This window comes from Lactuca sativa, chromosome 7 (assembly GCF_002870075.4).
Source record: "Lactuca sativa cultivar Salinas chromosome 7, Lsat_Salinas_v11, whole genome shotgun sequence".
In the NCBI taxonomy this organism is placed as follows: domain Eukaryota; kingdom Viridiplantae; phylum Streptophyta; class Magnoliopsida; order Asterales; family Asteraceae; genus Lactuca; species Lactuca sativa.
The window spans coordinates 85,556,461-85,570,957 of NC_056629.2; the positions used below are offsets into that span (position 1 = coordinate 85,556,461).

Sequence of the window (14,497 nt, forward strand, 5' to 3'; positions counted from 1 at the left end):
TAAAAAATTATATATTTATAATATTATAATTTCATTATTATAATAACCTTATATATAGAAAACTATCAAACTACTTTCATTTTTTTATTATTATTGTTATGACTTATAACTAAATAGATTTATTAAATGAAAATTTTGTTGCTTTTTTCAGAGTAGTTTTTAATTTTAAAGCAATTATATATAATTTGCTTGTACGGTATGCATAAAAAGTTGTACATTTATGTTTGATTTGAGATTTTCAACTTTGAACGTCAGTATCAATGTTTTCGCGCAAACCATCGTCTCAAATCCCAAATTCTCTCTCTCTCTCTCTCTCTCTCTCAAATTATTAATCAATTCTTTACTATAGAAAGGGTCTTCCTTCGTACAGTGGTAAGCTCCATCGTTTCTTTCAAAACTTCACTGAAATTGGGTTCTTGAGTTGACCCAAATCGAATCTCGACGGAGTATTTGCAATCGCCGGCGACTTGTTTGAGATTTTGAGAAACCGGCGAAGATTGGCTTTGAGTTTTCTCGAAATAGTGATCGAGAGTGTTGTTGGACTTATTATGTAGTCAAAATCGATGAAGTCTTTAGCAATGTGCTGTTTTGGGGGAAAAATACGAATCTGATTTGTTGTTTGTTCCTCTAAATTTCTCCAATGGGTATTTGTTTCAGTTCCGAATACGATGCAAATCACTCTTTCCAGACGACAAAAGGTACACTTTTTCTTTAACATTTTGCAAGATTCTCATAAGCGTTTTTTATGTACGTTTTAGAGTAGATTCGATTAGTTTTGTTAAAGATTCATAGATTCATAGATTGTAACTCTAAAATCACGTATTCATATTTGGAAGATTCGAAGTCAAATTTTGAAAAATTTCAGGTGAAATTGGACAATATCCGACCAAAGAAAAATGTACATCACCGATTATACCAAGAATCATGGAATCACCTCACATGAAAAGTCCTAGAAATGGAATGGTGATCAAAAAAGATGTTAAAGATCTTCGCAAGAATCCTGGATATGGTAATCTTGATGTTTTCACATATGAAGAAATGCGAATTGCTACAAAAGTTTTTAGACCAGATCAAGTGTTAGGTGAGGGTGGTTTTGGAATTGTTTATAAAGGTGTTATAGATGAGAATGTGAGACCTTGTTATTCAAAAATTCAAGTTGCTATTAAGGAACTTGATCCAGAAGGAATCCAAGGAGATAGGGAATGGCTGGTATGTACTTTTTGCATGTGTTTTTTTGTCTATATAATCTTTCAAATATTTTCTACTTTTTGTCACATTCAAAAATTGAAATAGTAATAATAATAATAATGACAATGTTGTTCTTATCTTCTATCATTAAAAATATCCTTAAAAAATTTATTGAGTCTCGTATAACAAACATAGACTCATGGGAATGTATGCAATTTTTCTTGATTTGCATTTTTGTTTGCACATACACACGTTCATTGTTAATAACAAATATTAAACATTTGAGAAAAAGGTAAAATATAAGAAAGTGTAACGTATTTTCATTAACTTATTTATTATAGATCATACTTCTCATTTTTCTTATTACAACATTGTATTTCAAAAAATCTATCAAATACAAAGCAATACTTCACTATTATAATTGAGTATACTTTTCAAAATATAATGTCTTAATAAAGAATTGAAAGATTAACTTTAGTAAACAAAAAAAACATTTTTATAAATATTCTTATCTTCTTTTCAGACTGAAGTCAATTATTTAGGTCAACTACAACACCCTAATCTAGTGAAGCTTATTGGCTACTGTTGTGAGGAAGATCATCGACTTTTGGTGTATGAGTATATGCCATCTGGCAGTTTGGAAGATTACCTTTTCCGTAGTGAGTGCCTAATATTTTATCAAAAAAAAAATTATGAAAAAGTGATTTTTTAAACTTTTTCACTTGAATTGAATTTTTTTGGAAATCTTGTGTTATTATGAGTAACAATGTGTTGATGTAAAAAGGAGCATCTGCGACACTGAATTGGTCAAAGAGAATGAAGATAGCTTTGCATGCTGCAAAAGGGCTTGCTTTTCTTCATGATGCAGAAAGGCCGGTGATTTATCGAGATTTCAAAACATCAAATATTTTGTTAGATGGGGTTAGTTTGTATTTAATCCTTAAAAATAATAGGGAAAAAAAAAGATGTAGAATATTATTCTAATTTCCTACTTGTTCTTATGAAAAAAAAAAATTAAAATTGAAGGAATTCAATGCAAAATTATCGGATTTTGGACTTGCAAAAGATGGGCCAATGGGAGATCAAACACATGTGTCCACACGAGTTATGGGTACTTATGGATATGCAGCTCCTGAGTATATCATGACAGGTGAAATTTTTTGGATATATTTTTATTTTCTCACAGTTCCTTTTTCTTTTCTTTTTACATTTTATTTTATCACTTCATCGGTTTTAAGAAAGTATCCATTAATAGATTGTGTTAATGCCTCAATATCAGGATGAAAAATATAATCCATTAGTATTAAGTGTTTGATGCATGAAATCTATATTTAACAAAAAAGAAATAGACAAATAGTAATAGACTTGGTGCTAAATAAAGATAAGTATACACATCAAATATTTGAGTTATAAATAACTTGATTTGATTTGAATTGCGAAGTTCGAACTTTCATTAACTTGTCATGTCTGGGAATTAAAAGGTATTCTTGTTAACTTTGGTATTAGGGTTTAAATGGTGGGCCTCGTTTGATATTAATGATAGAATAGATTGTACTGTATTTGGTATGCATTCGGTTTGAACTGTAACCATAGTTATCGATAGCGAATAACGGCAAATAGCGACGGGCCACCTATAAGCTATGTAGCGAATAGCGGTAAATAGTGACCGCTATTTCGTATTTAGCGATAGGTATAAAAATATTAAAAAATATTTATTATTTAACTATTATAGCTATTATAACCAATAAATAAGCAAACAAACCATTAAACTAGCTAAATAACTTAACTATATTAGTTTTTTAGACATGGATTCGAAGGCAGAGCAAGTCCAGAGCGTAGAGGTGGGAAGCGAAGTGGCAAACGAGACTTGATTTTAGTTAGCGTCAAGCCGTTAAACCTAATACGTTTATTCCAGCTTTTTTTTAAAAAAAAATAATAAAAAAAAAATAACCCTATCGCTAAAAACCCCGCTTTCTGTCGCTATTTAGTCCATAGCGGTCGATGACCGCCTCGCCACGCTATTTGCTATAGCGACCGCTATGGTCGCTATTGACAACTGTGACTGTGACTGATGTCAATGGAACCAAAATTGCAATTTTTGTCCCACTTAAAAAAGGTGGACCAAAAACTCGCTATTGATCCACTGTTCAATTATATTATCTTTGTAAAATGATTCGAAACTACAGTTCCTTTTTTTTACCAAAAAATAACTAAATTATTTTTTTTATATAAAAAGTTATATTTTAGGATTTTGTGATTGTTTGGATTCATTTTGCAAACAATTTTTTCTTAAATGTATATATCATACATTTTTTTACCAAATGAAATGTGTTTATATGTAAGTTATTTAAGGGTTTAATGCAGAAAAGACTAAAAGTCTCATTATTTTGGAAATTTTTTGATGAAGTCCTAAAATTTTTCTTTTGAATAGAAATGTCCTGATTATTTAACATTTTGTCCAAATTAACAAAAAAATCCTTTTTATTATTATTTTTTTAACAGAAAATAACAGGTTATGTGATTTTTCCAAAATAATGAGATTTTTTTGTTCAAAAAAACATTTAGGACTTTATTAAAATCTTTCCCAAAATAATGGACTTTTTTGCATAAAACACGCTAATTAATGAAGTCTTTGTTTAATCGAAGTTTTTTATATAAACGCAAATCGTTCTTAATTAATCAATAAGATTGTACTTGCTTTTCTCTTCAGGTATAAAAAAACAACATATTTAAATGGCCCATTCCTTTGGGTCATGAGCTCATGTCTTTGAGATATCGATAGTGAGTTTATGTCCCACCTTTTTAGAAGGCACAAAAAAAAATTATAACTTTTGTGACATCAGTCTCAATCTAATGCATGTCAAACAGAGTGTCTTGCATAACAAATGGGGCTTATAGATATTTTGATGAAAATTTCAGGACACTTGACAGCTAGAAGTGATATATACGGATTTGGAGTGGTGCTTCTTGAGATGTTGATTGGGAGGAAGGCCATGGACAAGAGTCGGCCTAGCCATGAGCACAATTTGGTGGATTGGGCTAGACCACTTTTGACCCATGACAAGAAACTTTTAAAGATACTAGATCCTAGAATGGAAGGTCAATATTCATCCAAAGAGGCTATAAAAGCGGCTAATTTGGCTCACCAATGTATTAGTCAAAACCCGAAAGGTAGACCAGCTATGGGTAATGTTGTTGAACTGCTCGAGTCTCTTCAAACCAATGACACTGTTGGTCTAGAAGAGATTCGAACACCAAGATCAGTGAAAAAAAGCCCCCAAAGGGGGTTTTGAAGAAACAAGAATTGTTGGGAAATGAATTCATGATAATGCATGTTTTTTTTATCCTTTTTCTTTTATCTATACATGTCTTGTTTTGATTTTGTAGAAATAGAAGGTAAGTGTTGTTATTGGTTAATGAAAATGACAAATCAACTATACGTCCCTTTAATATTTGGGTCAGAAATTATTAATGTAATAGTATTTTTTAACTTTTTTTTTAAGTTAAAATTTTGACTAAATTACGATTTTGGTCCATGAGGGTTTTCTGATTTTGGTGTTTTGTAATATTTTTGGTTCATGTTTCAAGTAAATTACTATTTTAGGTCCTTGAATATAGCTGAATTTGCAATTTCGCTCTAAACTTATAGTCATATTACTTGGAATAGGGATGAAAAATATTACCAAAACCTCAAATAAGGACAAAAAACTCTCATATTTAACACCTTTGTGTATAAATTGTATAATGTCTGAATGATCTAAAATATTGAACATATCATCTGTTATTTACATATAACTCCCGAAAATAAACCTAATTCTTTATCGGTTTGCCAAATTTTAGATTCCAACAACTCCATTTTTTGAATATTTGAAATTAATTGGAATGTTTAAGCTCAAGATATTTCATATATGCAAACATCAATACCAAATTTAGACATAAAAAATTAACAAAAACATAGTAGTAGAGATATTTATTATAAACTAGTTGTGATACCCGTATATTATACAGGTTGATTAAAACAAAATGTTAAATAGAAAAGATTAAATGAGAAATTTATCTAAATTAAAATTATGAAATAACTGAAAATGGAAGAAAAAAATGCAAAAAATAAATAAATTATAATTATGTGTTTAGTTATTAGATCCATGTACTAAACGGGTAAATTATAACAAAATGTTAAACACAAAAGTGTAAACTATAAATTTATTTGAAATTGAAATTGAAATTCAAAATTTAAAATTTGAAATTAATAGTCATCATGATATGTTTAATTTATGGAAACTAAATTAATGATATATTGGAAATAAAAAATGAAGTAAATGACAAGTGGAAATTAAATATTTTTCAAAATTATGACAAAATGACATGTGGCCAATTGAATGAGAGAATGACATATGGCAAAATCATTCTTATTTATTAGGGTAGATTATTAGAGATGTAAAAGATGAGAACAAAATCATTGCTTTTAAAATCATTACATCATATAGAACAGTTGTTGAGAGAATGGTTAAAAAAAAACATTCTCTGCTACTAAAACAACTTTCTGTTTTTCTTTTTTTCTTTTTTCTTTTTATATTCAGATTAAAAAAAAACAACATACCACAAGCACAAACATCTAATGAGCATCCCTCAAAAAGTCATCTCAGGAGCATTTTCCTACACAAAAAAAAAATCAAAAATCAAATTCCAAGACATTTATTTAGAAATCTCCACTCATTTTACTAATCAACATATAAATTTTGAATATAAATAACAGTTAAATTCTTGTTTATCCAAAACATTTAAAAATGAAAATTTTGTTGCATAAAAAAAAAGGAAGAACATTAACATTGTTGTATAAAATATAAATAGGTGTTTACTTACCCCAAACTTGATGCATTTTTGTTACTAATTGTGTTATTGATCTTCTTGATGTAGTATTTGGTAATTCCATGTTCATAGCTTCCTGAATTGCATACAAAAATTCTCTCCTTGTTTTTGCAGTGAGTAGAAGGTGGTTTGATCCATGGACACCACTTAATTCCACCACCTAAATAACAATATAAACCTTAGACTAAAAATTATTAAGAGAATTTATAAAGAATAATAAAATTTTACTTGATGTAGCCATGGGATTATTGAGTTCATAAACCGTTGTTCTGACAAGAATGTTGCCAAAGTGCTAACAATCACATTGACAGTCATGTGTGATAATTTTTCCAAAACGGGGCCCGTTTTGTCAAAAAGATACACTAATGCCACCTCATCACAAGAATTCAAGGCATCAACATATGCAGCATCCAAATCTTTCTTTCTATTTATAGCACTTTGGATTCCCAGTCTAGAGATGTCCTTTTGTGTGTCCTTGACTACATTGTTTCTACTCATGGGGTCCATCCATGAGTCTATGCCTTGGTTGGTTGAATTTCCGGATTTGCCCCTACAAAATGTGGAGTCTTCAGAAGCATCGGATTGTTTGGGGGGCTGTAATGGAGATTGTCTAGTGAGTGTATCCAGTGATTGCCTTGGAGTGCATGTTGAGGGTCTTGGAGAACTTTTTTTCAAAAAATTGGAGGTTGATTTTAAATTTCTTCCTTTATGATCATCAATGTTTTGTGCCATTTGATCCACTACATGTTCCAAACTTGACACCTTTGTTTGTATTATTGACAAGCTATCTGTTGTCTTGCTTGTAAACCCCTAATAGAAAATACAACAAAAAGTACATTAACAGTGACAGTGACAATGACAATGACAATAACAATGACAGTGATAGTAACAGTGACAGTGACAGTGATACTGGTTATGAGTAACTATAACGACTTTAAGTGACAGTGACCGTAATACTGACTATGAGTGATAGTGACAGTGAAGTGACTGTGACTGTGACTGCGACTGCGACAGTGACAGTGACAGTGACAGTGACTGTGAATGACTATGACTGTAACAGTGACCGTAACGACTATGAGTGACTGTGACCGTAAAACTGACTATGAGTGCCAGTAATAGTAAAAGTGAAAGTGACTGTGACTGTAACAGTGACAGTGACAGTGACAGTGACAGTGACAGTGACTGGGACTGGGACTGGGACTGGGAATTAAGAAAGTAGAGAAAAGATTTTATGACCTTCAAAAGATACAAGAGATTTGATTGTTTGTTATCTATATCCTGAAGCTTCTCTCGAAACAAACTAATTTCTTTTGTTGTTTGCATGCAACATCCATGAATAGATTCAGAAACCGATTCTCTAACATTCGATTCATTACTTTTACAATCCTCAATCTTTGAATAGTATCTCTGTTCTTCACTACTCATTTCTTTATCCACTAGTAATCGATTCACTCCCATCAATTTAGCTTCAAATTTTTCGGTGTCAATATTGGATGTAGAAGAGAACTCATGTTTGTCATCCATGGGCACGTATTCATATCCAATATCTTGAGTACTTGTGAATGCTTTTGTAACAGAACTTCCTTCAGATTCTTCATCTTTAGGATATAACAAAAAATTATTGTGTGTATTTGGGACAATGACTTTGATATTCCAATCATTTGGTTTGGAATTATGAGGACTTCCCACATTACTACTACTACTACCATTCTTTCTAACTGAAAGTGGAATTCTTGTATCCTTCACTTTGGACTCATTATAATCACCTCCTGAGAGTTTTAGCTTAATGTTTATATTTTATTCGAAAACAAAACTAAATATGTAAGAAAATGTCATGAAGAATTTAACAGTTCCAAAATCCAAACCTTTAATAGAAGATCGAGCTTCTGAGCATTCAAAAGCATCAGTTTCTTTAAGACTTCTCCAGAGCTGTAAGGCCTGCAGTACTGTGTCCCTAACTGGTTTGACCTATATGATCAAATGGGTAGATTTGGAATAAGTTTTTCCAGAAAAAGAAAAGAAAATTGTTGCATTTTTTTGTGATAACTCAAAATAAAAGAGTTACAAGTTGATTGAAGATTGAAGATTGAAGATTGAAGATTGAAGATTGAAGATTGAAGAATAACACAAACCTTGTCAAAGCGACATAATTCAAGGGAGTGTATAGAAGATGATTTGAAAGATCCAAAATATGATGCATTACTTGATGCAAATTCTGCTAATGCTAAAGATGCAGCTTTACGTGTACTCCAGTCACTGTTCTTAAGAGCTTCTTGAATGCTAGTCATTGCAACACTTAAACTACTTTCTGTTGAGGCCCCTCCTGCCTGAAATTGAATAAGAACACTTAAAATCTCTAGCATTTAACAAAAAGAGTTAGCTCAAAAGTCAAAATTGACCTGAATGATACTTCTGTTTAACTCAATAATGGCAGGTTTCACCATGAAGTGTGGATTATTGAGCAACTTTGTTGTCTTTATTAACATTCTTTGTAGAATAGACACTGGAGGATCCATTGCATTGTCAATCACCCGAGCTAAACAGAGAGCAGAACCATTTTGAACATGTTTATTTTGCTCACATATTGCTTCAAAAAGAGGTTTCACTAAAACAACAAAATTTCCCTCAAAAGAAGTTAATCTGGATGCCAAAACACCCATGGTATCCACACAAGCATCTCTCACAACAGCATCAGGATCTTTTAGTCTTTTCACTATGCTAGAAACCATTTTTCCTATGTGAGGACCAATGAGATCATGGTGGAAGGTTGCGAGGGTACCCATGAGTCTGATACATTCCTTACGAACAGCCTTTTTCTGCTCTGAATCTGTGTCTAAGATGCATGACAAAAATGGGGACACGTTTTCTGGAGTTAAACTTTTGATTGTTCTTTCAAGCTCATCAACCCCAATTTGGTATGTATCTCGATCAGATATCTTGTTCAATGCAATTACCACGCGATGTTTTAGCTCAAATGTAGCTTGTTGGTTGTTAACCCTAGCGGTGGCTCCTCTCAATTTCAAATGCGCCTTCATCTTTTCGAGACGCTTGTGTTTACCTTATTAAACCTCCATTGAAGCAGAACAAACTGCAGGGAAATAGAAAGAACTCATTACGCAAATGAAGAACACTGAATTCAATTGAAATTCAAAGAACACTGAATTCAATCGAAATTCAAAGAGAAGAGGGAAAACTTACATTGGAGTGTAACCGATTGCGACGTTCCAATCCATAAATTCAAACCCTACATAAACGCAAATGAAGAAAAAAGTTGGTCAAAACGAGAGCGTAATCTACTTTAACGTTGATACACATAGTAATTACCTTTAAATCAATCAAAAACAGTAAGATTTGTTTGTTGATTGTGATTACATAAGTTTAAAATCAAAATTGTGGATCTGATAAAGAAATTTACATCAGAAATGGGAATCTGTAATAAAGATGGTAGTCGAAGTTCGAGGAAATCATACCCCTTAATTATTATACTAACGTTGAATTCAAAAGGTGGTGTTCGTTTTTCTCTGTTTTCGCGCTTTTGAGACTCCACATTCGAATTTGGAGTGATATTTATGGAGTTGCTATGCGTCTCCTATTGTTTGTACTTTTCTCAGTGAAAATTCCTTTGTTTTAAAGTAAGATACAATTTTGACCCCTAGGTTATACATATTTCTACAAGTTTGTTCTTAGTTTTGAAATTTTGAAATTTTGACACCACTAATCCTCATGGTTGGCAAATCCATCATGATCCTTTTCCCATTTATTGTCTAACCAACTCCGATGAGCACATGCAAAATGAGGAAATTCCTTTTTTGTCCCTTCCTTAATTTTATATTTATTATTATTATTTATTATTATTAAATATTTAAACTATAAACAAAATCAAATTGAAATCACAATTCAAACCCAGAAATCAATCTCGAATCCATTTTCTTTATTGGTCAGATTTAGTAAATACTAAATAACAAATTATTTATCTATTTATTTGCGTTGGTCGGTAATAATGTATCACGTATAAATATATTATTTATTTCCAAATTCTTTTTATAACTCTTAGTGAGTGACATTATAGTCTCCGAAAGGACCGAAACATTCTTTGTATCGACTATTTAAGATAATAATTTTTTAAGAAAATTTTTACAACAGTGTGAAATAAGATTCACAATTAAAATCATTTAAGACAAATCATAAAAAGTCAAGTCATTAACATTTAACATTTTTAACGAAGCAAGACATATTATGTAATTTCCTAAAAATACCGAGTAAAATTTTCATTTTTAAATAAGTCAAACCATTCATTCATTAACTCAAAGATAATCACAATAAAAGTATTCTAAAAACATCAGAGTAATTTGTAAACATTCGGTGCGGAATAAATCTCTAAGGGATGCGGTGCAATCAAGTTGGGTCATTCCTTTTGAAACCAGAAATACCTGAAACATTTTAAACATAAACCGTAAGCACAAAGCTTAATGAGTTCCCCAAAATACCACATATCATACATACATTGTCATAATCTAACATCCATGTGTCATTGGCTACCCTCATAGTCTTTCATATAATTTTCATGGGCTACCCCCATGGTCTTTCATACAAATATCATGGGCTACCTCCGGGGTCTTCCATACAAGTATCACAGACAACTAACATCCTACATAGTATAGTGAGAAGACTCACCTCAATCCGATTATAAACAAATCACATACTCGAGTTGCTGCTATAAAGGTTCCTCATACTGGACATATCCAAAGTCAACCCTAATTAATAATTAGGGTAATTACCCATAATTAAAGGTCCATTTCCTATTTACTTTCACTAATGTAAAAGTCCATTTTACCCTTTCCAAGTTGGACCCACCCAAACATGGCCCAAGGCCAAAAAATGGCCCAAGTACACGCTTGGGAGTACGTCATGCGTACTCCATCCTTACGCCTTGTGTATAAGCTTCAACAGAAAAGGATTTAGGGGTAAACCCATTACACCATGCGTACCCCGAGGTCATGCCCTACACAATCCTCTATTGTCCAAACCCACATTTTAAGCTCTTAATACCTACAGATTAAACGTCCAACTTATAGATCTTAATCTTTGGAAGGTCTTAATTGATAAAGTCGACAACTTTAAGCTTTTGCATGGATTAATAGAGCCCAAGACCAAACCCTAGGTCCATAACACTCTTTGATAAACTCAAACTCTTGCGTGAGTGAGAATTGGAAACAAAGACATCATTTTTGTGACACATGATCCTTAGAAACAACATAAAGTGACAAACTTGAGCTCTAGATTAGCTTTTACTAAAAAAAACCACGACCATGGGACCAAAAGCTTGCAAATCAAGGCTCTAACCTATATCTAATCATATAACCATGAAGGTAAGAGCTTTATACCTCAACAATGCTTCTATATTGGATTCCTTCTTTAAAAGACACACAAAAACCCATTCAAAATGCTCAAGATCATTACAAAGTAGCTAGGGTTTCAAAATGACTACTTTGGGGAGAGTGGAGGTTGAACATTGTAACATCCTAACTGTCAGGTATCATTAATATCCAAATTAGATTTCATGTTTTAAGTCCTACTCGACGAGTCGACGCTATGAATCGTCGAGTATCAGCGGTATGAGACACGTCATTTAATGATTGACTCGCCGAGTCGGGAAGAGGACTCGACGAGTAGGAGCTGGCAGGGGAAACCCTAAATTTCAGGGTTTTTGCACCCTATATATTGGACCATTAACGCCTCCTACTGTCCTCTATCACCCCTTGAGATCCAGAAACCCTAAGTTTTCGTGTGTGTGAGCCTTGTGAGTGTTTTGGAGCTTTAGAAAGTGATTTTGTGGAGGAAACTTGTAGATCAAGAGGCTAGCCTCAAGGAATTCATGTGGATCCAGAGTCTACTTCAGTTTGGGCACGTTTTGGAGGTAACAATTTATTACCTTGATCTCTTTTCTTCTAGAATCTTTCATGTGTAAAGATTAGGGCTTTCTTTAGCTATTCATGAAGGGATTATGGTGTGGGAGCTAGATCTGAAGTTGAAACTTCAGATCTAAACCTCCTTTGAGCCCTAAGTTCATAAAGTTCTTAATATGGTCATGAAATTACCCTTGCTTATGAGTAAAGTTCCATTTCAAGCTTAGATTTGGATTTTTAGTCATTCAAATACGTAAAGGTAGCAACTTTACGTTGCTAATGCACTCTAGGGACCTAGATCTATTTTTTGGAACGAAGAGATAGTTCAGAATCACTTGATTATGGGAGTGTTCGTATGGACTCGACGAGTCTGGGAGATGACTCGGTGAGTCGGGGAGGGTTTTTCCCAAATTGGTCCCGCTTGGACTCGACGAGGTCTGGGAGATGACCCGGCGAGTCAGTGGGGTTTCCAAACTCTGAGTCGCGTATCGACTTGGTGAGTCAAGTCGGGAATTCTTGGACCAAAAGCGATTTGATGAAAGGGAAAATTGTACTCAGCAACTAAGTCGGCATGGACGGTTGACTATGGACCAAGTAGCTTTGACTTTGACCGGGGAGTGTCTTGTGCCTCCTCGAGGGCATTTTGGTAATTTGAGTAATTATTGAGTGGACCGCTTATGGGTACAGGCGAGGTGGTTGGAGCTATATCTTGAGGAGTGGACAGTATCATCCCGAGCTGCTAGCGAGGTGAGTTATCCTCACTAAATCAAAAGGGTCTAAGGCACCAAGTTCAGCCTTTTTAGTTGTTATCCTAGGTATAGTATGCTACATGTGATTATGATCTGTTATATCGGTATCAGGATAGACAGTATGTTGTTATGCTCTTATGATCCATTAGGATTGGTATGTTAGTGACCTGGTTAGGTCAGTATTCTGGTTATGAGAGATTGTTATGATTGATGATCTATGAGATAGTTATATCTGATATCTATATATGCCAATATATGTTACTTATGTGCACATGGTTATTTGTTGATGGATGGGTTGAGGCGGTCCTGCTTTGTGCTGAAGGCCAACATACCCAGCGAGCGGTCCGGATAGACTGTGGGCCCCTCATGGCGGCCCAGTCATACCGTAGGCTCGGATTAGATTCTTACTTGGGCTGCGCACTGACCCGGTGCCTTCGGTAGTACGGGCCCAATACTACCGTCCACACCGCATCAGCATTCACCCCAAGTCCTCCTCCCAAAGTCCCAAATTCCAAGTACTCTACTCTCTTAAATCATATGATACTCACTAGTAAATCTCTCATAAGCTCTTCGCTGCTATCTAAACACTCTCAATCATCCCTAGCAGCAAAACTCCTAGACTAAGGCATCATATATCAGGCCACTCTAGTCCTAATAAGAATACCTAGTCTACTCTAACATGCATAATATAGCTCATCATATAACATAATATATCTCATAACACTTATTGCAAGGGTATTTTGGGAAATCACCGTTCAGGCGTTGGCTGATCGTACACACGGCTCAGCTCTGTTTGTCTCAAAACTCTTTTACTCTTTTAAAAACTATTTTGTTATCAAAAATTTTCTCAAATCCTCAGTTTGAGTTCAGATGCGCCCGAAAATGCATCCGAATCCCTCAAACCAAGGCTCTGATACCAACTTGTAACACCGTAAATTATAAAACAATTTTTCGCTTTTTAAAACCATAAAAATCCATTCATAATTACTTTTAAGAAAAAAATTGTATCAACATTATCTCATTACAAATCCCAAGATAAAATCATAATAAACTCCACGAGTGTGTGTACAGATCATGTTAGCGCCTTCCCGCGCTCATCACTGGTACCTGAAACACATAACACATAACACTGTAAGCATAAAAGCTTAGTGAGTTCCCCAAAATACCACTCTAACACATATTAGCCACTCCAGGCTATAGCTCTGCTGACCCTCTGGTCAGTGTGTCTTAGTGGGACCCTCCAGTCCCAACTCTCTGTGGGCTCTCTAGTCGTAACTCTATGGACCCACTAGTCATATCTCTGGAGACTCTGAATCATGCATACCACATATCACAATAACACATAAATAGCATACAGATACACTGGCACATAACTCAACAGTACACTAACACATAACTCTGTTACCACTCTCGGTAAAGTATAGTGAGAAGACTCACATCAGTTGTCTCGGTAAATCTCTGACTCGGTAGAAATATGATCTAGCCTCCGCCTAATCACATAAAGTAAATACTCTCATAAATATAACTCTCGAGACTAGACTCAACCCTTTCTTGGCACCCTCAGAAGGGTAAAAGACCATCTTACCCTTCACTTGACACAAAGGCCCCATTGTTGACCAAACCCTCAAAGTCAACAAAGTCAACAGTCAAACTTTGACCCGAATCGCCGAGTGCACTTGGGCGACTCGGCGAGTCTACGCGTGGCTAAAGACCCTCTAGACTCGCATGACACATCGAGTCTTTCTCCAGCTCTACGGGTTACACCTGGCATGAATCGCGGGGCCA

General features: G+C 34.1%; 2 protein-coding genes across 3 annotated transcripts; one reads left to right on the forward strand and one right to left on the reverse strand.

Annotated features, from left to right (window-relative positions):
* The first annotated feature begins 267 nt into the window (after positions 1 to 267).
* LOC111887667 (probable serine/threonine-protein kinase PBL17) lies at positions 268 to 4,638 on the forward strand. Its single transcript, XM_023883840.3, has 6 exons — positions 268 to 698; positions 866 to 1,209; positions 1,712 to 1,847; positions 1,973 to 2,109; positions 2,215 to 2,338; positions 4,108 to 4,638. The coding sequence occupies exons 1-6, from the start codon at positions 641 to 643 to the stop codon at positions 4,479 to 4,481; spliced, it is 1,173 nt and encodes a 390-aa protein (XP_023739608.1). The 5' UTR covers positions 268 to 640; the 3' UTR covers positions 4,482 to 4,638.
* Positions 4,639 to 5,614: 976 nt separating this feature from the next.
* LOC111887666 (TORTIFOLIA1-like protein 2) lies at positions 5,615 to 9,631 on the reverse strand. Of its 2 annotated transcripts, none has more exons than XM_023883839.3 (9): positions 9,528 to 9,631; positions 9,256 to 9,301; positions 8,457 to 9,145; positions 8,190 to 8,384; positions 7,923 to 8,025; positions 7,294 to 7,826; positions 6,286 to 6,867; positions 6,052 to 6,217; positions 5,615 to 5,844 (listed from the first exon to the last, which is right to left on the reverse strand). In XM_023883839.3, exons 3-9 carry the CDS (start codon positions 9,090 to 9,092, stop codon positions 5,831 to 5,833), a joined length of 2,229 nt encoding a protein of 742 aa, XP_023739607.1. In that variant the 5' UTR covers positions 9,093 to 9,145; positions 9,256 to 9,301; positions 9,528 to 9,631; the 3' UTR covers positions 5,615 to 5,830. The 2 variants fall into 2 exon arrangements, with proteins under 2 accessions (XP_023739607.1, XP_042752188.1); XM_042896254.2 differs by lacking the exon at positions 9,528 to 9,631 and adding an exon at positions 9,382 to 9,516.
* Positions 9,632 to 14,497: the final 4,866 nt, after the last annotated feature.